This window comes from Montipora foliosa, unplaced genomic scaffold, assembly GCF_036669935.1.
Source record: "Montipora foliosa isolate CH-2021 unplaced genomic scaffold, ASM3666993v2 scaffold_249, whole genome shotgun sequence".
NCBI classification, from domain to species: Eukaryota; Metazoa; Cnidaria; class Anthozoa; order Scleractinia; family Acroporidae; genus Montipora; species Montipora foliosa.
The window spans coordinates 72501-96824 of NW_027179551.1; the positions used below are offsets into that span (position 1 = coordinate 72501).

Below are 24324 nucleotides of genomic sequence, written 5' to 3' on the forward strand. Positions count from 1 at the left end.
CCGGGCCACATTGGTGGGAGACAAGTGCCCTCATCCCAGTGCCATCCTTGATCCTCTACCCCACACCTGTTTGCAAAAACTGGGGGACACAGTCCTCGCTGTGATAGTGTGTCCTCGGTGGGGTATCACTGTTGGGTGGGTAAAAGCTCAACATATTGGAGTTACAAATTTAAGCATCAAGTCTATGTGATACTCAACAAACCACAGACTGTTGCTTGTCACAAGATCATGAAAAGTCTTTTATTCTACTAAGTTGTCTCTCATTTTTGATAAGTTGCACAATATCTGCAAATAACAGGAGAGGAATGAGCTAAAATAAAAGAAGTCTCTTTAATTTTTTGGGACATTGCATATTCCAGCATGACATTTGCTGTTTGCCATTAATGCAATGCTAAATCTATCTACTACAGTAGCTATAACTAGCTACTTATAATATCACCAGGGTTATTATTATTAATTTTATAGGATGAACACAATACCGGGAATTAAAAAATATACCTGGCACAGTATTTGCAAATTATTTACTTATTCATATCCAGTTTGGGTCATTTCTAATTCTTTGTGCTTTATGATAATGGTGTTATAAAAATAATTATTCCAACAGATGATGTATTGGCATATTTGCCAGTCCCACAGAAGTATGCAGACCCAAGTAGCAACAGCATTGTTTACTTCACTGTACATTCATTTTCCGGACTAGTTGCAAGAATCACAAAGAGCCCAAGTAATGGTGAATATTATTATTATTAAAGGACAAAGAAGGTAGAAGTGTGCGTGCTCATTTTGTACTGACTTCAAAGCTCTCTTGTGTAAAATGTCCCTTATTGTGAACAAGATCTGGCAAAACAAGAATTCAAAGTAAATAAAAATGTTGCAAATTGAAACTTACATGTATTTTTTTTTACTTAGTAATTTTTATTGGGATGCAGGGATGGCGCAAAGAGGAGAACACTTGCCTTCCACCAATGTGTCCCGGGTTCGATTCCCAGACTCTGCGTCATACATTGTATGTGGGCTGAGTTTGTTGGTTCTCTACTCTGCACTGAGAGGTTGTTATCCACTCCAGGTCCTCCGGTTTGACCCTCTCCTCAAAAACCAAAATTTGATTTGTTTATTTCACTTTACAGTGTCCCCAATTAGTGCTCCAGCGCTAGAAGATTACCAGACACTTAAATAAAGTTCATTTCCTTTTCTATTTATTTTTTATTTTATTATTATTATGAGTTACAATCACTATCAGACTGTGGAAAACGTTTGTATATTTTAAGTGCCTATCACCTCAACAAACTTTTCCGCTTTATTTATTCTCCAAAATCATCCTACAGATATTTTTGGAACCTTTGTTATGAAAAAATTCACTTTTTTATTCGCTTTGAAAGAGTGGTCAGACTTTGATCTGTAACGGAGCAATGAATGGGAATGGGTTTGATACAGGGTTGACATCACAAATTAATTTGCATCACTATTTTCTAAGAACTATCACCATGCAAAGAACTCCGTGACGTCAACCCGGTATCAAACCTAATCCCCATCATTGCTCAGTTATGGATCAAAGTTCGACCACTTTTCCTGTAATTCAAAGCCATAAAGAAAGTGAAATTTCAATCAAAATGTTCCAAAAAACAACACAATGTATCAATGGCACGATTTCGGAGAATAAATAAATTGGAAAAGTACCAGTATGTTGACGTGATAGGCATAGGAGGTAAAACAGCCTCCGTGTGATTTTACTTGTCAATGGGGGAACCCCTAGGGTGGTGAAAAGGTTTAAATGTTTTGATATTTGGTGTCGAGATGATTCACATTCAACAAAAAAAATGAAGGCCCTTTATGTGGAAGAGCAAGCATTGTTTGAACTACATGGATAAAAACAAATTTACACAGGCTATAGAAACCAATATATAACTGTTATATATTGGTATGGCTGTTATTACAGTGTAAGTATAATTTTTTTTCTGCAGAAGCCACAGTGACTGTAAAATTCTTTGCAGTTGATAACGATATTGGTAAATGTACAGTGTACTTTCTTCCATTTAAAATGCATGGATTGTCAGTTCTCAGTCAGCGTTTTGGATGTTAAAGCTTAGCAGGCAAACAACCACTGTCATGCAGCTCACATGTACGTTGTACCTTTGGTGAAACCTCTTGGTCTACATTGCTGTCAAAATGTCATTCCTTCAACCAAAGTACTAACTGCCAAAGCATCATCATCATCATCGTCACCATTATCATTAGCACTACAATCGCCATAACCATTTTATCGTTATTGGAATCATCCTGGTCATCTTTGTCATTATCATCATCATCGTCATCATCATCAGGATTTCTATCAACATTATATCCTCCTCTTCATCATCATCATCTTTCCATCACACCCATCATTATCACCAGAATGTTGTCTTCAACATCAACTACAATGGGAGCAAGAGTCATGAATTTCATTGTCATCCACTGAAGTGACTTGTTTCTGAAACAATGGCCACTTGTCAAACACCTTTGCAACTGTGATAATAATCAACGCCCACTCCTAAAGAATTACACCAGCATTATCAAAGAAACTACATGTTTGCCAGTGCATTTCATTGACGATTTGTTGGGAACAACCCTTGAATTGTGCAGTTGTTGTAGCCACCCAAGAGTGTACTCTCCTCACTGCTCATCGTTCTCTTGCATTTCTTGCATGAGCCGTTTCCTCTCCTCAAACTGGCGCAGTCTCATGAGCACAACACTTTCATAATCCTTATCAGAAATAGTGCTTCTAGGTGGCATAGTTGGTGGCTCCTTGAGCTGAAAATATTACAAAGAAAAAGACACTTAAAAATAGTTTATTTGCCTACCATAGTTTTAACACTGTTGAAAACAAATCATGAAAGAAAGCAGCAATGTCACCTGTGAACTGGGTAATTATTAATGGGGCCATTCATAATGGTGGACGTTTACGTTTTTGTATTTCAATTATTTTCTCAACGTGTGAACATGAATTAACACCATTAAAAACAGCACCTAACCTTTGTAACATTTATTTAATAATTTAGAAGGAAAAGTGCTAGGTCAGCTGAGTTGCTAAATTTCCAGAAAGTTGCATCAGGTTAAATTTCCCCTCTTGCCACTGGCTAATCCTGCAAGAGGTACAAGCAACTGGCAAACTGAACTCCCAAACACAGATGATGATAATATTATTCAAAGTGTCTTCTGTGGTTCAAAGTTCACCTTGCCAGTTGGGGTTTTCAACCATCCTATGTTAAATGGGATGGAATGGATGCAGATGTTGTTAACCCATTAACTACTGAATAGCCCCAACCCCAACCCCCCCTCCCAACCTCCCCCCACCCCCCTCCCCTTGATGAGCGATGAGTATTTAAACTGGTCTCGCATTGGACAGAGTGAAATCTATTAACTTAAAGGTGATTCCCTTGTTTTGCACTGTGCATCTCATACTGCGCATAACACAAGTCTGTGACTTCAGAGATGTCAGCATTTCACGCTGGCCATCTGAAGAGAGGCAACAAAGGCCGCTTTTCCTGTTCAAGAGCTTTTAAGTGCAATCATGGTAACTCTTCTTGGTTAAGAAGGTGTTGTTTTGGATCTCACCCCAGTCCTTTCATGGCAAATGATCATTTTGAAGCCAAAATTGCCCCTTTGCCATCCATTTATCATCGTATTGTGTAATAGGTACACAGAAAACATATTAATTTTTTTAGGAGAGAAAAAGTTGGAGAGTAGAAGTTGTAGTATTTACATATAAATGATGTGAAACTGCATTTGGAGTGGGACACTGAGTGCAAGGTGATGGCTGTAGTGGTCCAATTTGCTTACATTTCTTTGCAAGATTAAGGAATTTAAAGTCACTTTACTTAAAGATTATAGCATGTACAAACAAGTGGGTTCAAGTTTTCAGTAATATAATTTCAGTAGTCTTTGCTACATAACAACAATTTTTCTGGTTGATCTAGTTTCGAACTCTTCTCGTGTAATTCGGTAAAAAAAACACTTACAACAAAGGGCATACAGTGCAAAAACAAGCATGGTGACCCCATCTTTTTAATTATCAAAAAAAGAATACCTTTTCTTCAAATGTATCTTCCTTTGTTGCATTTGTAGCCTCTGATACTGATGCCAAGTTTGCATCAGTTGTTGATACCATACCACCCAACCAGGATATTTGCAGAGGATTATCAGCAATACCTTTTTCATTTTCCAAGGCATCTCTCTGCAGAAAGGAATCCAACAAAATTAAGAACCAATGTTTTAGGGATTTTTGCATGCACAAGACCTCCAGTCAGTAGACGAAGATTTTCTAATCTAGTTGATGGCTGAGTGCATTAGCCTATGGCATGCATAATTTTTGGAAGGATACATGTCAGACAGTGTATCAAAGCAAGTTTCATTAGTCAGCTACCTTATCTCAACACTTGAAAGCCACCAGATTAGTGAAAAGGTGGCAGGCAGCCATGGGAAAATATACTTTAATTGAACACAGTCTTGTGGGTGGGAAATATAAACCTGACTGGGTAAACCTTAGTTACCTAAAAGCACCTTTAAGTTACTTTAATAATTATTTGTCTTTTTTTTAGAAAATTGCCACCAAATTAACTAATTAAGTAATTGATTGAACTGTGACTGTCCAAAGATACATCAGGAAAAACCTGTCATGGTTTGCATGTTCTGAGCAAGGAATGTTTACTCCATAATTTAAACACCATTTATATTGACAGGGCTGAAATTATTGTAATGTTTTCATTAACTACTATAATAGTTGTTACAATTTTCAACTTCAAATTGTCACATAGCTATTCAACTTTGGCGAGCACTCTAGACACCAGAGCATATTTGAACAAAACTTATTGGATGCAAGTGTGAAGAACAGCTACCCTCTGTAATAAAAATCACACATAAGCGCTTATGTATAGCATTTATTAAATGTTTCTGCAACTCAGCTTGGGCTAGTTCTTGGGAGCATGTTGCTGCATGTCAGCAAGGGTTGACTTTTGCCTGAAGGCATCTTTTGAAAAGTACTGTTTTTGCACAAAAAAGAGATTATAAAAAAAGTTGAAATCCTACTAATTATTTGGTTGCAAAAGAAGACTGGCTTAAAGTTAAAAGGGTCACTTACTGCACTTCCTAAACATTTGAATTCCACTATAGCACTCCCTTTTTTCTTGGATGACACAATAACATAGCTTGTTTCACCATACTGAAAACCAAGGACATGCAGTACACACTGTCAACATAAATAGAATGTAAAGGGATTTCCTCTCTAAGTTTTTGCCTATTTGAATTCTTTAGTGTCAAATGTCCTGCATGCCACAAAGGCTAACACAAAAGAATCCTGTGCTAAAAGTGCTACTGTGATAAAAAAAATGACTTCCCGTTTTCCTTCAGATTTTGAAAACATGTTTGCTTGACACCTGACTGGCAAAATTTTGAGCTTCAAATTTTATCCAAAGACTGTTTTCTTTGAGTGCAAGTTTGGGATTTCCAGTCCGCCATTATTCACGTTCAAGACTAACCGATTGGGCCGCAGAGGGCTGGATAAGATGATGTCAAAGACTCGCAAACTTAAAATTGCCGAGAGTAAACGCAGCTTATTATACATGCAAAACACGAGTTTAAAAGTCTGAAAGCTCGAAACTCCTGTGCTGCATATTAATTTAGCGCCCGATTATGTGGCAATTTCATGGCGAATTTCAGCCTGGGTGAAAAATGCAAAGTTGCGTGAGAAATTGACAGAGATGCGAAAACACAATTGATGTGCATGCTCACGTTCCTTTTTCAGCCCGGGCTGAAATTTCATAATTTTCAACTATGTGGACTTTTTGCGGATTTTTCAGACTGTTTGGCCAGGCTGAAAATCCTAGCCCGGTTTCTGAAACTGGTTCAGGAGTCAATTGGGTTAAAAATTATACTTTACTGGACAGGGTTGGTGTGCACTCAAGAGACCTAGAAAAACTGAGTTCAGAGAGAAATTTTCAAACAGTCTTGAAAGTCCTTGAAATTCTGTGTTGATTAATTTAGCCTCTTAAAATCTACTATATTTGTTTATACAGCCACACCAATTTGCGTTTGCAGTAAATCAATAACATAATTCTCTTCTGTCTGTTCCTTATTTTTGGGGTGCAGGGATGGCGAAGTGGTGAGAGCACTCGCCTCCCACCAATGTGGCCCGGGTTCGATTCCCAGATCTGGCGTCATATGTGGGTTGAGTTTGTTGGTTCTCTACTCTGCTTCGAGAGGTTTTCTCCGGGTACTTCAGTTTCCCCTCTCCTCAAAAACCAACATTTGACTTGCTTTGTGTTGATTGTTAATTTCTGTTTACAGTGTACCCAATTAGTGCTCCATTGCTAGAATGACTCGACACTTAAATAAAGTTCCTTTTCTTTCCTTTAATACACAAAAAAGAGCTTTGATATCCAATGAGAACTGTATACCGGTAATTTTATTTCCACAACAAAAATACTTCTTACATGAGAAAATTACATTGTATACAGCTGCCCTTGGTCCAAATTCAAAAATAGGCTCAGAACTAAAAAAGGGCAATCCTTGAAAGTCCTTGAATGATGCATCCGAAAAAGTGCAAAACCCCTCTAATTGGAGCAAAGTACTTCTTGTGTCTAGAGCTTGTCACCAGCGAGGACAGAAAAGAAGATTAGGGTGAGGCAGGGGAGGGAAGGGAATGTAAACGAGTCAGTGGTAGGAGTGGGGGTGGGGTAGGAAGCTGAAGACCCCCTGGACAATTTTTGCAAAGGTGCATCATATGATGCATCAGAAGAGTTAGAAATCACGATTCAGGAGCCAGAAACGTCCCACACCCCTTTAATATCCCAGTAATCATGTCACCATCACCTACATCCCTATCCACCCAATTGCAAGGAGTCACGTTACTTCCCCGCAATCAGTTACCACAGAAATCCTTAGTCAAATTCAGTCAAAGAAATTATTGTTACAGTACGATTATTTTATTAGCCAAGAGAAGTGGACTCAAGATTCACTATTTGTCTTAGTAAAGGACAATATCATTGACAAACCTTTTTGAAGATTGACTCAAGAATATCTTGGGAATATCCACCATTAGTGGCATCTGATTTCTTGCTCTTCCATTTCACCTAAGAGGAACTGAAATTTAGTTTTTACAGATAGTTAGCTGTTACTGAAATTAATTATACTTGTAACACCAGATTATGGAGGTCCTTAAAAAAGATAAAGCAGACAAGCAACATGACCCTGAAAACTAGTATTACACTGCACATTCCTATCAGCAACACATTGATTATAAAAAGCGACTTTTCTTACAAATTAAGCAATGTGATGAAACTTCAACAGGAACATGAGAAGGACTACATTAAGATATGGAGAACAATTATTAATTAGGTAACAGAGGAAATCACCATCAAAATTTAATGGTCATACATGTCCTTAGAGGACCGTCTAGAGAAAGTTGTAGAGATGGTCACATAACAGAGACATTTGGCTGCCTTCAAAGGATATTGGCACAAAAAAATGTAAAAAATTAGAGAAAGGGTTGCACCCCTCTGAAGACCTCATCACGACACCTAGGTATTACTCATACAGCACAACTGCATTTAAGGTCTCTAAGATCTTTGTACATCATGGAGATAAATCATAAAAATAAACTAATGTTTTCATGGAAAAATTCTGAGTCCCTCATGTACATGTAGTCTGAGAACACAGATTTGTTGTGTCAGTCATTGGCACACATTCTGTTCATGTTGTGGCTTCATTTTATTGGTTTCATGTGGAAATGACTGCTCTATTATTAATTAAAAAGGCTTCCAAAAACAGTACCAGTTCAGTTGAAGTACCTTTAGTTTTGGAGAAGCATCTTCAATCAAAGTGTCTGAATTCTCTTGACCAATTTCCATTTCCTTTCTTAACTGCTCCCTAAGGAATTGTTGTTGTTCTTTTAGAAGCTTTGATCCTTCCTCTCTGAGTCTTTCTACCTACATTTAAAAAAATTGTGTCAGTCTTAGAACATTCACATAAGACAAGACTCTTGTCTCTTAAAATTAATTTTGATTACAGGTATCTGGAATTTTGATTTCAACTTGAGTGAGCCTTCCTGCATATTCTCTTTACCAACTCAAACTTATAAAGTCTTTTTTTTTTTTTAAGAATAACAATAAGAGAAAGGCAAATTAAGAAATAGTATAATGTATGTGACCTCTAGTCAGTATTAATAACAGATAATTATTATCTGACGGTGTCATTAACACTGCAGCATTGTTTGTATTTCCAGGTAATACAAGTATGTGAATGATATTGTTAGATACAAAAAAAATTACAATCTCTTACTTCTGCCTGCAAATTCTTTGCAGCTATTTCATCACTTTCTTTATTAATCCTTGCAGCATCTTCCTTTTCTTCAAGATCTACCAAACAAAATTAAAAAATATTAAGAAACATTGCATAGCTGATACATTTAGCAATGCTGTATGAAATTCCATGCTCAATCATGAATCCCAAAATATGGTAATGCTTCTCCAAGGTTTAAGCATTTCTATGCCAAACACAGAAATGCCAGAAACAACTTGAATTATAGTCTTAACTTTTCACATGCCAAGAGATTTCCATGCACTTCAACTTACACTTTATCAACATCCGGTGCCATTTTCTGTCGAGCTTTTGGTCAGAGAGATGTTGCTACTACTTAAGTTCAAGCTTTGCATGCCCCTGTTTGTATTAATAATTACTGTACGTACTTTGTAAATTAATGAACCTGCTCGAATTTGGATATTATTACATGCTATTGTCTTCATGAGGACCCTACTGGAAAACTGAAATGAACTTCATCTCATTCCAGCTTTTAAGTAGATATCGAATGATTATCTTTTTAATTCTCTAGAATATCACAATCTTCAGTGCAACCTCAACAGACTGTAACTCGGAGGTGCTACCTTGTTTAAACTTCTTTCTCTTTGCATCTAGGGCCTGAGTGCGCAGTCTAGCTCTTTCCTTAGCTTTGAGTACAGCATCATAAGCAGCCTTGGCTTTTGGATCGGTTAATACTTCAAGAGCCTTTGATAGTTCAAGAAAAAGATCTGCTGCTTCTTTGTTATCCGGGTTTTTGTCAGGATGGCATTTCAATGCTTTCTTTCGATAAGCCTTAGTGATCTGTGAAAAGAAAAAGGACAATAATATTTTGAAAGACTGAGTGAGACCACATTCAAGGTGGTAGTACAGAATTGGCTTGATTACACATCACTGCAATTAAAAGTCAGATAAAATAGCCTGGACAGTAAAAACATTTGAATGACTCAGTGGCAGTGGCTGTGCAGATTGTCAGTGGGATTAAAAGATCAAAAAACAAGGAAGATAATTATATTTCAATTTTAGGCCCTTTTAAGACTGAGAATTCACCCAGCAGCCAATAACTCAGTGGGTGCATGAGCAAACCACTTTGTAAAAATGTCAAATACCGGTAATCATTGAAGAAACTTTGAATCATCAAAACCATTTAGCTGAGTCACCACTTTTCATTAATGTACATTTATCATTCAGTCACTCACACATACATTTGGAGGTGTATTTTAAAGACACACATATGAACAGTAAATAATGACCAAGATGATGCTGCAATTTGCATGGCAGGGAACCATTTTGCAGAACACAGACTGTGGTATACAAAACGTCAATCCCCTAGATTTTCTTCATTGTGTGCCTATCTTCAGTTATTACCAGCAGCTTCACTGATTGATTTTTAAATATACTGTAGTTAGCGTTTAGTTGTCATGCATATCTGTATTTGTTGGTGTGTATTGGTAAAATAGAGACCTGTGACCTGAGACCTGTGTTTTGTACCTGCCCAGCACATAATCAAATGGAAACTCAATTTTAAAATCCGCACACCAGTGGCCAGCAGGTACAAAACACAGGTCACAGGTCATTTACATATACAGAAAGTATCCTAAACATTTATAAAAGCTAACCTTAAGTACCTGTAGGCCTAATTAGGCCTAAACAAAAGTTTTTAGGCCTAAGGTTAGCTTTTATGAATGTTTAGGATACTATCTGTTTTGGTAAAACAATGACCTTCGACCTGTGACCATTGTTTTGTACACCAGTCGCTCAGTTGGTTGAGCATCAGGCTGTTCAAACCTCGACCAGATCAACACTCAGGATCTTCAAATAACTGACGAGAAAGTGTTGCCTTTGTAATTTCTTCTGCAAATGGTTAGACTTTCAAGTCTTCTCGGATAAGGACAATAAACCATAGACCCCGTCTCACAAATATCCTTCGTGTTCATAGCAGAGCTCCGCACACCAAACCACCGTAACCCAGCTGTGCAAGAAAATTTAGATTTGGTCACCATATGACCGTACGGACGTCCACCCATGTAAGCCAATGTGACCAGTGTCATGTGACCATGTCACGAGTCAAGTTTAGAGCTCATCAAGGAGGCCACACCCCAGCTAGTTTACAGCGTACATCTTTGATATTAGCCATCCATGTTATGGTCAATAACAAAAGGTATCCGCTTGCCAGTGACCATGCTGGAGGCTCAGATTGGACCTCATCAAGGTCAGCTGTTTTTTTTTTTTTTTAAATGACCGCTGACCAGATACTGGTTTTTGATTGGATTACAGGCTCAAGCCAGGTCAGACACCTGAACATAAACGAGGCTCAATTTTTCACATGCTTTCTGTCAAACACAGCCGTAAGTCAAAAAGGGATTTTGCCGAGTGCTAATGGAATATGTAGATGTACAGTAGATGTAGATCCAAAACCAGTGTCATTAATATTGTAAATTATTTCAAACTGTAAGTGCAAAATAAAGTGAAGTTGAAGTTGAAGTTGAAGTTGACAGAATGTCGCTTTAACTTTAAATATAAGCTACCTATTTCTCGCAATGAAGTAAGCGTAAGGGTTAGTCTTATTTTTGGTGAGAGTATTAGGCTTAAATACAGCTGTTAAGTTCCTCTTAGCTTTCCCAGAGGACCGGAGATTAGGGGATACTTTGTGAGATCGATTGTCTGCATTCCAAAGTCTCTTGATCCCCTTTGATCAATAAAAAAACAGTTATATTTTACCTCTTTTTCACTGCTTTCTCGTGTGACTCCGAGAATTTCATAGTAAGTCAATTTAGCCGCCATAATACTAGTTTCCACTTCCTTTGCGTGGCAACTATATGATGGCTTGACATGAAGTACTTGTCGCCATTTCGCTCTCTCGCAAAATGGACGCTCTTTACGACAGTGGAATCCATTTTATTCTTTATTTGCAAAAGTCCTGGTCAGGATGGGAAAATGAAATGCTATGGCTTTCAAAGTTTGGAGATCCAAGGAACGCCTTTTTGGTATATTTTCCGATAGTCTACTCTTGGAGCGCCGAATTAGGGATTAGTCTTTTGTGGACGGCTGTCATTTCAGAGTGGTACAATCTTGTTCTGAAATGGTAAGTGGACTTAATAATCACTTTATTTAAGTCCCAGGGTTATTTAGCCGAGCACGAGTGCTCTACTAATTGGGGAGACTACAAATCAACTGAAATTCAAAATCAGAACAAATCAAATTATCCAATGTTGGTTTTTGAGGCAAAGAGAAAACCAGCCGCAGAGGACCCAGGGAAAATGTTTCAGCACAGCATTAGCTCCGGGCACCAAATAAGTCGATATCTGGTTTAATTAAGTCCATCCCAATGAAGAGGATAACAATGATGGAATTGTGGCCATCACTTTGGGTGGTGTAGCACAGGCTGGTGTGAACACTGATTCTGATCTGCTCCAGCCCCTGCCCCCACCCCTACCCCTACCCCCACCCCGTTTGAGAAAAAAGCCTTTGAAATGTCTAGTTTCCAGTTTCCCCTCCAGAAGCTCAGTCACTATATTTAGCTTTTTCCCTGATTTACATTTATTTTTAGGTAAAATTACATTTAACATCAATTGGAGTGACTATACACTTCAGGAGAGACATCCTGTTGCTTGAATTTCACAGATTTCAAAATCTTGATCTTTTTCTTCGGAGAACTGTAGTAAGCCACCTTAAGAACGACGCCACAAGGGCTGATTTGCAAGCAGACAAAAGAATAATAAAGCGACAGCCATTTTGGAATAAGGTGTATGGATACTTAATTATTGTTGGTTGGGAAAGCTAACAAGACATCCTTTTAAGCAAGGGTTCCTCTCTTCATCCGTAATATCTGTTGCTCTGATTTGTCTTAGGCAGTTGAATGGGGACAGGCCATACTGGTGGGTGCATGAGTCATCCAAATGGAAGAATGTAACTCTTAAACAGTATGAACTGACCTGTGAAACAGGACCAGGCAAGTTATTTTGAAGCAAAAAATTAATATAGGGTTGACATCACAGTCTGCTTTGCATTGAGATAGTTCTTTGGAAACAGCGATGCAAATTACCTTGTGACATCAACCTGGTTTCAAACCCATTTTCCTTCATTGGTCGGTTATTGATCGAAGTATTACCATTTTTCCTGTCTGTCAAAGCCAATAAGGAGTGAAATTTCAATAAAAAGGTTCCAAGAACTATGCAATATATTTGGGACGATTTCGGAGAATAAATTAAGTAATAGGCACTTTAAGCAATATTGTCTCTTACATTCAACTGAAAAATTAATTGAATGCCTTGTTCAATTATTCTTTTTTAATAATTTCTTTTTCAGGATCCCCATCTGGTCATGTTATGGTCACATCTGCTGTGTTTTGTTTGCTAACATTGTGGCTTCTCAATGCACTGAAAGAAAACTCTTTTTGTAAATTGCACTTATGGAGACGCTTATTTATCACTGTAGCTGTGTGGATTTTGCTATTTGTGATCCTAGCATTTGTTTCTATATCCAGGGTATTTATAGCCACACACTTTCCACATCAAGTTTTCCTTGGTGCCATCATCGGATTAATAGTGGCAACTGTAGTAAACAATCGTGGTTCTACACTAATAGGAATTTCTCATTCAGCTCCTTTCTGCGTAATTTTCTCTCTGGGAGTTGTACTGACAACTTTGCTGACTTATTTTACACTTTCGGCATTTGTGCATGATCCTTCAACTTCGGTAGCCAAGGCCCAGAAATGGTGTATTAAGTCCTCCTATGTACATCTAGATACAACAACATTTTATGCCTTGGTGCGAGATTGTGGAGTGACAGCAGGGATTGGAATTTCCCAAAGCCTGCTGTCTTCATTTACTAGAAAATTCAACGAGAGACCAAATGATTCAAAGACTGCTCGAGCATCCTTATTTACTCGAAATTTCAGGCTTACTCTTTCAATAATATTATTACATCTGTTAAAAGTCGTACCTTTGCCAAATTCTTATTATTCTGTACTATTTTATGCAGCTGGATATGTTAAATGTTCCTTCATTCCTATCATTGTAATATTTATTGTCCCCAATATTGTAACATGAAAATATTTCATGGAGTTGTTAGCCCAAAAGATTTGATTTTGACAGAAATAAATATTTCATGGAGTTGTAAACCCAAATGATTTGATTTTGACAGAAATAAATATATATTTCATGGAGTTGTAAGCCCAAATGATTTGATTTTGACAGAAATAAATATTGTTTTTTACCACTATCACTTGCTCAGTATTGCATTTTGCAGATAGCTTCATTACGTAGGTACTGGTACACGCAATAAAAAATGTTGTTCTTGCTGGTCTGCAGTCCGGCACCCATAACAGATTTCAGTCCCTTATATTCTCACTTTAGGGATAGCAGGTGCCAGTCCATAACACACCCACCCCACCCCCCCCCCCCCCCTCCCCTCCAATCCCTTTCTTATCACAGTTTTGTCTGTTTTTATGGTCCGGTCGTTTATGGGGAGCAGAGCCTAAAATGCCCTCCTTTGTAATAAGGCCTGGGTTGCTCGAAGCACTGCTAGCACTAACCGGCATTAAATACCATGGAAACCAATAGGTTTTGATACCTCTTAACCAACGGATAGCGCTAAACCAGGCTTCGAGCAACAGGCCCCAGGTGTTTGAAAATGACGGCTTTCGTGACACGCATTGCGTGACAAAAAGCGTGAGGTCTGGAACTAGTGTGATTTGATCCAGACTTCCTCGAACATGTGGAATGCAGCTCACGAGAAACACTCAAGATGGAGGTAAGCATAATGAAAACTCGCCTTTAATTATTTATCGAAAGCTATGTTTCCAAGCAGATTTCAGTTTCTTTTACTCATGCAGGGCCAGAGTGATAATGAAAGGAAAAAACTCTGGGACGAGCTGAGCATCGGCACAGAATCATCGCGCTTAGTGGTAGTCCATTTAACAAAAGGGAACGGAGGTATGTGTAATGTCGTAATACATAAAATTTAAGCTAAACGCAGCGACAGTTGACCTTGGAAAAGGTGTTTGCCAGTAATTCTGTAAGCAGAATCCTAATTATTTATTTTAGAGAGATAATTGGTTTTAAAGGCAGTGCATGTGCTTGCCATCGGCAACGTTCTTAGCACGTGAAAAGAATCTTATTAGCTAGGAAATAATTTTAATTGAGCTTTAACAAACAAGACTTATTCTAAGTGATAAACTTAATGTGCCTTGTCTAATTAACGTAAAGTTAAGCCAGTCCAATTTCCGTCCACCTCTGTTATTGTTGCGTGTTTTTTTCTTTTTTTTTTTTTCTTGTTGCGAATACATGTATATCGTTCGCTTCACCGTACCAATTGTCATTAATGTGCCAACCAGAGCCTCATTGGCTGTCGAAACAAAGGGTCTTTTGTTCCTGTGGTTGGCACAGCAATGTTTTGTAAACAGCTATTTCCCTTATGGGAAATCAAAGAGAGTTATCATTTAAAGCTTTCGTATTAAGTACATTTTGAAATGAAATCTTACTTCATCAAGTCTAAGGTATGGCTGAGATTTATGGCATCTCATCTTGATGCAAAAATTTCATGAACATGGACTGGTGCAGGGAAAATACCTGTTTACAAAAAAAATCACACATCTTCAAGTTAGAGCTCTGATTTTGGTTGCAGAGTGGTGTCTAGAGATAACCAATGCAACGTCATTAGAGAGGTTTCATCAACTTGCAAAATCTCAATTTGTATTACAGGTGGAACATTAACAAAAATTAATGTACATGTAATAATAATAATAATAATAATAATAATAATAATTTATTATTATTATTATTATTATTATTATTATTATTATTATTATTATAAATAGCACCAGAGGAATGTAATACATCTTAATTCTCAAATACTTGACCACTTAATGAATTTTCAATGCAGCATAAGATGCACTCGGTTATAAGACACACCTGAAACTTTCACCTTGATTGTAGCAAGTTAACAAACTGGAATATTTGGCTAAACATTTGGTTACAAGAAACATCCCAAAATAAAATCACCCCACTCAGGAAAAAAAAAATGTGAAAACTAATTATTGGCCCACTTGTGTTTATTTAAGAAACCTGAACAGCACTTAAAATTTTCAGTGATTTTGATATATTACTAACAAAACTATAACTTAATTTACTAGTAATCTTTCATCATTCATAGCACTTTAGTCTTTTTTCCATTCTAGAACCTTAACTTTAAGTTAAAGATTATATAACAGATTATGTTAGGACTGCATACATTGGGTTATTTAACAGGAATAAATAAAGATAATTATGTGAAATTAAGTTTTGGTTTTTGAGAATACATGGCGTGCACCCCAAATTTTGAAGAAATTTATTTTAAGGCCAACAATTAAACTGTCTTTGAAGAAATTCTGTGTCATGTAACCGAGAAAATAAATTATGGTGGTTGCCTGTTGTGATAAACCAGTATAAATTACTCAGCTTAAAATACATGAATGTAGCTTCAGGCAGGGGCACCCAACAAGAATATAGTTCAAAACCACTTAAAACTAGCATTGTTAACGTATTTTCGTATTTAAAGGGTAGATATAGGCATATTTTTTCCCCTAAAAATTTTTCATCTGTTCGGATTTCCTAGCTGAAAATGTAGTGATCCGAAAATTATAGGGATAAAAACTTACCTTTTTCGAAAATTTTAGCCAGAAAAAAAGGTCCCGAAAATTCTAGGTGACCTTTTTAGGGTAAAAATCTGTTAAAAATGGGCAATTATACCATTTTTCAGATGTTCGAAAATCCTAGGAGAGGTAGGCAAGCAAGAAATTTTACAACAAATATTCCGAAAATTCTAGATCTCAAATTGTCTTCCCAACAGATATTTTCCGAAAATTGATGTTGGGTGTCCCTGTTCAGGCTGATTGTAGTAAGAGGTGGTTAGGCATCCTGAACAGAAGTCACTACAGCTTCGCTCAACAACTTATACAGAATAATGACTGCTTAGTAGCTTTCATTTGAATGGACAAACTCTTTATTGTAGGTTGGGTAGTTGAGAATTGGGAAATTTCAGTGGCATTATCTTTCCTTTAGGCTTTGGGTTTAACATTCGGGGAGGAGTTGATCACCCTCATGTTGGCTCAGACCCAGGAATATTTATAACTACAGTCAAGGCTGACAGTGTCGCGGGAAGAGATGGAAGACTAGAACCAGGCGACAGGATATTGGCAGTAAGGCATCTCTTTGCTACTTAATTTTTTGTCCACACCTGGAATTGTAAATGCTGCTCAACTTCAACGTAATAAATTATTATATACAATAGGGTTAGTGCCAGAGGAAACAATGCATACTTTTAGAGGAAAAAGAGAGAAAAGCCCAGTAGGTTACTAAACTGATTAAGGACTGCAGGCCATGCAATGTGACAGGCTATTATTCAGCTTTGAGTTAACTGTTCCTCTGTAGTATTTCCTATCACTCCTGAACTGGCTCCTACTGACAAGTAAAATAGGCTGGTGTTAGACAAAGTAAATACCTCTTACTAACCAAGTTCGAAGTCCGTGCAGTAAGTTTCCGCACCAAGTTTTTTCTTGTTGATTTATGGCCCAAGTGTAAAGCGTGTTGGGGTAAATTAGCGAGGAAAAAACAAGGATCCGAGAAAACAAGGTTACATGTAGTAAGATATTTATTATATCTCTGAGGTAATCTGGAGTGCGGGAAAGGAAACTATTTTCAGTCAAGCGAAAGGTTCAGCTGCCACAACGATTGCATGTTAGATCTGAAAAACGAATAAATCTTCTTGGCTTTTTTAAATAGTGGCTTGCAATATTAAAACAGTTTTACAGGGTTGCATACCATAAACAACATGAAAAACGCACTAGAGAATGCTTTATCAAAATTTCAAAGTTAGCAGGTCATGTACAGGTATATGTAGAATATGGCCTGCTAAATCAACCAATCACAGCATGCATACTATCTGCGAGATGACCTAAAATCTTAAATAATAATTTTATTGTCACTCTTAGGAGGAAAAAAGGTTTAAAGAGGACATAGTTTTTGAGTGGATGGGGATTTTGTTATCTCTTCACCCCTTAACTGGCCTTCCTTGATGAATAAAATCATCTGGCGTTAGACAGAGTCACTCTTTGGAGAGAAAGGATTTTTTTTCTCAATTTGCAGCTGAATGACATAAGATTGGATTGTGTAACTCATGATGTTGCTGTCAATGAATTCCGTAAAGCAGATGAATCTGTTGCACTACTTGTAGAGAAGAATGCTGAGGCTTATCTACTGGTAAGTAATTCCACTTCTCGTCCTCAATTTGAATCTGGTCCACCTGAAGCAGATGTGCCAATAACAGTGGCATCCCTGCTCATGACAGAAAATACCCCCAAAATTTGTCTTTCAAACCATTTATTTTTGCTTTTCACTAAGTACTGTCCCTTTTTCCAATTTGATTTTTTTTCCACAGTCAGAACCTAGTCCAGCCTCACCTGACACTTCGTTTGTTGATGGTCCAGCAAGTCTTGATTCTGTAGATGAGGAATCACCTGCTGCCACCAACCTTCTCTCTCAATTTTACGAATCCAAGCTGGGAGCCTTGTCCATTGGATTGGCTGTTGGTAGTCTAGCTGTTTTTATCCTTTTAAAAATGTACAAGGCAGCCAAGTCATAACAAAAGTTGTCTCTTCAGTGATAACTATCGTTTCGTACACCAAGGTTACAGTTTCAATGCGGAACTAGTGGTATCTCCATTGCATTGTCTATCAAGGGCTCTCGGTAGCAAAGAAGGGAATTTGGAGAGTGAAGGCTCCAGTCAAAACAAAGCTTCAGAGAAGCCTCAACCATTTTTATTTTGTACTTCAAGGTCCTTTACCCGTGGCCAAATAGACCAGTTTACAGTTGAAGCTGAGTTGCTTGGCCTAAGAATAGAAGTGAAGTTGCCGGTGACCCTGCTTTCATACAAACCTTTGTGCTTTTTCTAATGGTAATGTAGACTAATAAATAGAATTACAACAGCATAATTTGCATGACAAAAACCAGGGACAGATCTAGGAGGAGGGTACAGGGGGTGCCTACCCCCCTGAGATGACCTGCGGCTTTCGAATACAACTGGTGTTCTGTTAAAAAAACGTCACCAGTCAGCTACGCCATTCCTTAGCGGTGCAACCCCTCCTAACAAAAATCCCAGGTTCGCCCCTGAAAGCAGTGAGATCTGTATCAATACAAGGTCACAGGCAGCGTCGCGGCTGTTCATAGGCTACAGTAGGTCACTGAGCAAACAATAAATATTGTAAAATGGCCCATTGCAATTCAAGTGACCCATCAGAGGTCCATTTCAGATGATCAAAACTTAATGTTCCCACACATATACGTGTCTTATACAGCTGCATAATTAGATTCATGGTACTCTACATACAGATCACAATGTGTCACAAGGTATCTCCCTAAGCCTAAGAACTTTTATGTAATAGTCTTTTGGTGGGGTTCTTGCTAAGGCCATGGGTGACTCCAACACCAGTTAATGTGAATCTTATTATGGCTTTAATGGAAAACATCCCCATGAGATTATAATATCTAGAACAGATTTGTAATGAAGGCCGTGAACTTCTGAATTGCCTCAAAATGTAGAGCAAAGTTTCTGGATGCCTTTTTGGTTTAGCCAGTGAGGATAACTGAAAGTCAACCGTGGATTCCACAACATTCTGGGTGACAAACATCTCATATTTTCCACTCCTCCCTTGTAGTTATCAAATTTCCTTTGATGACAGCGGAGGGGGCACTTTTGTCCAGGATTGACCCAAACTACATGCACACCAATTTTGACATCCAACATGAGGTGTCCCTTTAAGTCTATGCATTCCCTTCCTATTTCCAACAATGAGGTAAGGTGGGGGGGGGGGGGGGGGGAAGATTAGTGTAATTTGGGAAAAGAGCGAGGGGACACTTGGTGATGCTTATTGAAATCTGTGTGCATCTAATTAGGATCAATCCTGGACATATCTTGAGTGCTGAAGCTTTGATTTGACCAATACAATGTTGTTTTAAGGTGTTAACATTGTTCTATCTTCATTGAGAGTTTTTTACAATGAACATTGTTTTAAGGTGTTAACATTGTTACCGTATATCTTCATTGAGATTTTTGCACTATTTTACCTATTTGAAAATTCACTTGAAACATACATTGAATGCAAAATTAGTTTCTGAAGCATACAAAAAGCATCACACCATCTTTCTGAGCATGTAATATAATAAAAATCATGGAAAGTACTTTTGTGGGATATTTACACAATAACAATAATAGTAACAATAAAATTTTGATGATGATAATGATAATAATGTGTTTCATTTATATAACTTGCATTAAATGTTTTTCTGTAAGGGAATCTTTGCTGACATAATCATTTACATTTTGTTTCATTAACCCTTTCACTCCTGTGGGGTTCCCCATTGATGGGCAAAATCGTCTGGCGTTAGACAGAGTAAAGTCTATTACTCTCAGTGGCCTTAGGCCAGGGCATCATGCTCTTTACAAATTGACTTCAATAGGTAAAAGAACTTGTTCAACTCATTTTAATCCTTTTAGCTTTAATAACAAGCCAGGTCATTTTGAAAGATTAAAAAGAAGCGACTTTTTGGAACATTTAGCTATAAAAAATTGCGAAAAAACGTTTCTTAAAAACATTTAAGAAATTTTGTAAAAACGGTTTAAAAGGCCTAGCCTTAACACTCAGTGACTCCATCAGTGCTTAACTCTTTGTTTAGCTTGTAGCATATTTTTTATGTTACCCTTTTTCTTAATGAACAATTGTTTTTTCTTGTATTTATAGAATATTCATACTGTCTCTTTTTCACTTGATAATGACGTCCGAGAACGTCGAAACGTCGTGTATTTTTTAGCCGTGTATTTTTAACCGTTTTTACAAAATTTCTTTAATGTTTTTAAGAAAGCTTTTTTCGCAATTTTTTATAGCTAAACATTTTGAAAGAAATGTAGATATTTTGAAGTGTGGGCTAGATACGAATATTTGACCTGTTCCCATTGAACTGAGTGGCTTCACAGCTCAGTTGGTGGAGCAATGCACCTGCATCGCAGAGATCGTGGGCTTGAATCCCGTTGAAAGCCCCTGAATTTTTCAGGTGTCTATTAGAGACAATAGACCTTTTTCGCTTGTACATTTTGTTTTCCCAAACAGAGTGCATGCAGGCATATTCATGCTTGCATGCACTCATTTTAGTGAACAAAACAAAGGACCTAACCTCCTGAGTATTATCACATGACCTGTATTGGGAAAACAAAATGTACAAGCGAAAAAGGTCTATTGCTTAAATTGTGCAGATAAGCGCAGTTCTTGGTTGATGGATGCGTTTGGCTTTGTGTTGTGTTCTTGGGCAAGACACTACTTTCACGGTGCCTCTCTCCACCCAAGGTGTATAAATGGGTACCGGCGAATCTAACGCTGGGGCCAACCTGCGATGGACTGGTATCCCATCCAGAAAGGGGGGGAGGGGGGATTAGAAATACTCCTAGTCGCTTCATGCTACAGAAACCGGAGAAAAGCGCCGGCCTGATGGGCCTTCTAGGCTCGTAGCAGACTTTTCCTATTAAAGACAAATTGTGCGATAAGCGCAGTTCTCGGTTGACAGATGCGTTTTGCTGACGGGGTTAACGGACGCGATTAATGGACGCAGTTAGCACTGCAGTGAGAATTCTTACTGCAATTTTTATCAATGTCCCACCGGTTACGGGTATTTCTCTCAAACTCTAGTGCGCGGTTACAAAAAGAAGTCATCGTATTGAACGGGTGAACTGAGACATATGAATCAATATTGATGGTCGAAAGACAACTCTGAATTTGATTTTTGAAAAAGTCAAGATAAGTCGTTTTCAGCTTTGATTTTGCCATTTTCATTCGCTTACCTATAGTGGCAAGGTGTATAAAGTGTGGACGCGGCTTATTCCGACAAGTTTCAACGGACATCTGACAAAGAAGGGAGATAATTAAAAAAAAATGGACTAAATATCAACGGTTACAGACACCTTAGTGAAGACATCGAAGCACGACGCCGCAAGACATCAGCCACATCAAAATTTGCCCGAATTTTACATAATTGCAAACGAAAGCTACAGAAAAGAGTGAGGGAAAATCACAGAAGGCGAAAGATTGTCACGAGACGCAAGGTGACAAACCAAGAACAAAAACATGGACAAACAAAGACTTACAAAGTTCTATCAATTTTTTAAAGTCTTTTCCTTATTTTCCGGGTTGTTAATTTTCAACCATACGTCAAGTTTGCTACTGTTTAGATTATTGGGATTTTCCATTTTATCTATCGTGGCAGTTTACGCACTGTGCATTTCCACGCTGTTGTTGTTCTGGTATCGATTCAAACGTTGGCTTGAAGGTCGTGGAACGCCGGTTGAACGGCAAAAGTTTCTCCAAGAGCTTCGTTCTCTCGACACTGAAAAGATCCCGTTTATTATCGATCGCTTTTTAGAGCTCGATAGGGTTCGAACGCAACGAAAGGCAGTTGTGGATGGACACTCTTCAGATAAACAGTGTGTCGTTTGTTTAGACGCTGAAGCGTGCATTCAAACGTTCCCGTGTGAACACGTCGTCGTGTGTGGATGGTGCGCGTGGCAATCCCTTAAGCTGGCTTATTTACAGCGGTCGCGGCATCGATGTGTTCTGTGCAGGTCCGAAATTGAGGACTTTAGTGGCTGCTTGATTAAAGGCTTAGTTAATATCAACTGGAAGGATGCGCGGAGAATTCTAGAGGAAGTAAAAAACAGCTAGGTCAATAGCCAAGAGTTCACTTTCGCTGCGTAGCCCATCCGCTGGGTTACCTGTGAATGTGTTTTGCCTTTCGGGGCCACGGCGGACGGTAAGCACGAGGCCACCCTTATTTAAACACACAGTAACAAATTCCAAGTTTGTAAAATCAGTTTCCTTTTTTATTTTCCCTAAATGTTCTGTTAAATTTAAAGCTAAGCTTCACTACAACTATTGGGGAACATCGCGTTACATAACGCAAGATAGGACACCCAAAATATTAATTAGAACTGTGTGAAATTTTATTAGAGATATAAAATATATGGAATACGACATGTGCTTTTATGCGCGAATAACAGTTTTTGACTGCTTAATCCATTGACACCTCAAACGCCTTAGGACGCCCCAGTATACGAGTAAAATCGTCTGGCGTTGGAAAGAGTAAAATCTGTAGTCTCACTCACCGGGGTCAATGGGATAAGGATGGAACACCAACAAAAATGTATTGGGACGGGAGGGTTGGAGTTGGATCGGGTGACTGTAAAAGGCAAGAAAATGATACAGTCATTTTAAATAAGAGACTAGTGTATGGTCTCAATTGTAAGTCCTTATGGCCTATCCGCTTCGACAAATTTATATTGAGACCATTTTCGAGAATTTTGTCCAGCTGGGAGACCTTGGTTAAGAAAGCAACGGAAATGCGATCAAGAAAAACCGAGAAAGGTATTTCTTTGGTATTCTTTATTCAAAAGAAATCAGTTTATGTGCTGGAAGAAGAGCGGGCGATTTTCGTATCCGAGAGGTTCACAGCTTCAGGCGGTTTCCTGTCTTCCTAATATAGCATGAACCTGAAATCAGTATTCTTACAGCAGAATGGATCATTTCCAGGCTCAGGAAGCTCAAATCACGTGAAATCAATTTGAAATATTAACCGCTCCCACCAAAAAGTGCTCCACAGGAGCGACTGAAGAAACAGTTGTTGATAGAATAGCCTGTTCCAGGCTCTCAGATAGTGGAGAAAACGAAAAGAACTGCGTGTGAAAAGCGAGTGGGGGCTTGGGTCCCGCTTCACCTCGACCCAAGCCCCCACTCGCTTTTCACGCGCAGTTCTTTTCGTTTTCTCCACTATCTGAGAGCCTGGAACAGGCTATTGAGAGAAACACAAAAAATCTTCAGGAATCAAGAAAATATAAACCACAAAGAAAGGCAAGAATAACCGTACAAGAATGCACCATATATATATGGGTTATTGACCAAGCGTGAGGTCAAGATGGCTGGATATGGTCCAAGTTTTTTGCCGGTTTATGGACCAAGACGAAGTCGAGGTCCATAAACACGCATTATTATCAATATACGCGGCCAAATAGAAAGTCGGCCTCTTCAAAACACACGCTCAGCGGGCCGCAAAAGACAGACAGCGGGCTGCTAATGCATTATCAGCCCTACAGCTGATTGGTTCTTGCTTCATCATCCGATGGATTTAACCAATTAGAGTAAGCCTAGTGTTGACACAGGAAAACCATTCATGTCACCGCAAATGACACTACAAGGGCGCAAATAAACAATATTCCCGAAAAAAGTCATGTTATTCCCTTAATATCCAGCCATCTTGACCGAACAAGCTTGGTCAATAAAGAATTTATTATAGGGAAGATATCGTTGACGTCACCTATTGTCATTAACGTGCCAACCAGAGCCTCATTGGCTGTCGAAACAAAAGCTCTTTTGTTCCTGTGGTTGGCAATGTTTGCAAACGGATATCTTCCCTCACGTGGGTAAAAACACTAGCCTGCAAGCAGGCTCTTCCGTTGAAAATGGAGCGTGGTTTCGACCGCGCGCCACTTTCAACGGAAGAGCCTGCTTGCAGGCTAGTAAAAACACCGAAAAAAAGAACTTTGATCCTGCGGGACCGAGCGAGTAATCCCGAACGGGCAGTGTAGCTCCATCTTGCCCGCTCGGGTAGCAAATCACAGCGCGGGATTTGGTTCATTTTGCCTGCTCATGGAGCTAGTAATATAATAAGGAAAGGTATAAAAATGCTTTTTTCAATCGAGGAATTGTGCGCGCGCTATTATGTTCCCTTTGCGAACGTGAGTGCTTTGTAAAGAGGACTGTGCAGGAAGGAAGACCTTAGATAACAATGACCTGGACCAGGTTGAGTCCGCGATTCTCGAAGTGTCATGCGGACTTTCCCATAAAAATGCCCTTGAAGCTCATCAAAATGGCGGCGAAAGAGTAGAGTGCTCCACTTGTAGGATACATAGTGTATTTAGTCTGGA

At 38.5% G+C, this 24324-nt stretch overlaps 5 protein-coding genes across 6 annotated transcripts in view; 4 read left to right on the forward strand and 1 right to left on the reverse strand.

Moving 5' to 3' along the window:
- Nucleotides 1–884, forward strand: part of LOC137986612 (GTP cyclohydrolase 1 feedback regulatory protein-like) — a 2583-nt gene extending 1699 nt beyond the window's left edge. The window contains exon 4 of the mRNA XM_068833581.1: nt 605–884. The gene's annotated coding sequence lies outside the window, so the exon portion shown is untranslated. The remainder of the gene's footprint in view (nt 1–604) is intronic.
- Nucleotides 885–1033: 149 nt separating this feature from the next.
- LOC137986610 (dnaJ homolog subfamily C member 17-like) lies at nt 1034–11142 on the reverse strand. The gene is made up of 8 exons (XM_068833580.1): nt 11047–11142; nt 8913–9129; nt 8311–8387; nt 7821–7958; nt 7026–7103; nt 5114–5194; nt 4064–4210; nt 1034–2787 (listed from the first exon to the last, which is right to left on the reverse strand). The coding sequence occupies exons 1-8, from the start codon at nt 11107–11109 to the stop codon at nt 2650–2652; spliced, it is 939 nt and encodes a 312-aa protein (XP_068689681.1). The 5' UTR covers nt 11110–11142; the 3' UTR covers nt 1034–2649.
- A 10-nt stretch (nt 11143–11152) lies between these two features.
- On the forward strand, nt 11153–13542 carry LOC137986609 (glucose-6-phosphatase 3-like). The gene is made up of 3 exons (XM_068833579.1): nt 11153–11410; nt 12177–12277; nt 12634–13542. The coding sequence occupies exons 1-3, from the start codon at nt 11193–11195 to the stop codon at nt 13374–13376; spliced, it is 1062 nt and encodes a 353-aa protein (XP_068689680.1). The 5' UTR covers nt 11153–11192; the 3' UTR covers nt 13377–13542.
- Nucleotides 13543–14040: 498 nt separating this feature from the next.
- Nucleotides 14041–19610, forward strand: LOC137986621 (disks large homolog 4-like). 2 transcript variants are annotated; one of them, XM_068833595.1, is made up of 5 exons: nt 14041–14079; nt 14162–14261; nt 16368–16504; nt 17451–17564; nt 17743–19610. In XM_068833595.1, exons 1-5 carry the CDS (start codon nt 14074–14076, stop codon nt 17944–17946), a joined length of 561 nt encoding a protein of 186 aa, XP_068689696.1. In that variant the 5' UTR covers nt 14041–14073; the 3' UTR covers nt 17947–19610. The 2 variants fall into 2 exon arrangements, with proteins under 2 accessions (XP_068689696.1, XP_068689695.1); XM_068833594.1 differs by having other exon boundaries at nt 14058–14079; nt 14144–14261.
- A 1472-nt stretch (nt 19611–21082) lies between these two features.
- LOC137986622 (uncharacterized) lies at nt 21083–22373 on the forward strand. The gene has a single exon (XM_068833596.1). It carries the CDS (start codon nt 21476–21478, stop codon nt 22067–22069), a length of 594 nt encoding a protein of 197 aa, XP_068689697.1. The 5' UTR covers nt 21083–21475; the 3' UTR covers nt 22070–22373.
- The last annotated feature ends 1951 nt before the right edge of the window (nt 22374–24324 follow it).

Coding starts and splice junctions, on each gene's coding strand:
- LOC137986610 (XM_068833580.1), bottom strand. CDS start 11,109: ATGGCGGCTAAATTGACTTACTATGAAATTCTCGGAGTCACACGAGAA. Junction 7,959..8,310: donor CAAAGAATTTGCAGGCAGAA/GTAAGAGATTGT, acceptor TTTTAAATGTAG/GTAGAAAGACTCAGAGAGGA. Junction 7,104..7,820: donor ATGCTTCTCCAAAACTAAAG/GTACTTCAACTG, acceptor AGTTCCTCTTAG/GTGAAATGGAAGAGCAAGAA.
- LOC137986609 (XM_068833579.1), top strand. CDS start 11,193: ATGGACGCTCTTTACGACAGTGGAATCCATTTTATTCTTTATTTGCAA. Junction 11,411..12,176: donor TACAATCTTGTTCTGAAATG/GTAAGTGGACTT, acceptor GATTTGTCTTAG/GCAGTTGAATGGGGACAGGC. Junction 12,278..12,633: donor GACCTGTGAAACAGGACCAG/GCAAGTTATTTT, acceptor TTTCTTTTTCAG/GATCCCCATCTGGTCATGTT.
- LOC137986621 (XM_068833594.1), top strand. Junction 14,262..16,367: donor TTTAACAAAAGGGAACGGAG/GTATGTGTAATG, acceptor TCTTTCCTTTAG/GCTTTGGGTTTAACATTCGG. Junction 16,505..17,450: donor CAGGCGACAGGATATTGGCA/GTAAGGCATCTC, acceptor CTCAATTTGCAG/CTGAATGACATAAGATTGGA.
- LOC137986622 (XM_068833596.1), top strand. CDS start 21,476: ATGGACAAACAAAGACTTACAAAGTTCTATCAATTTTTTAAAGTCTTT.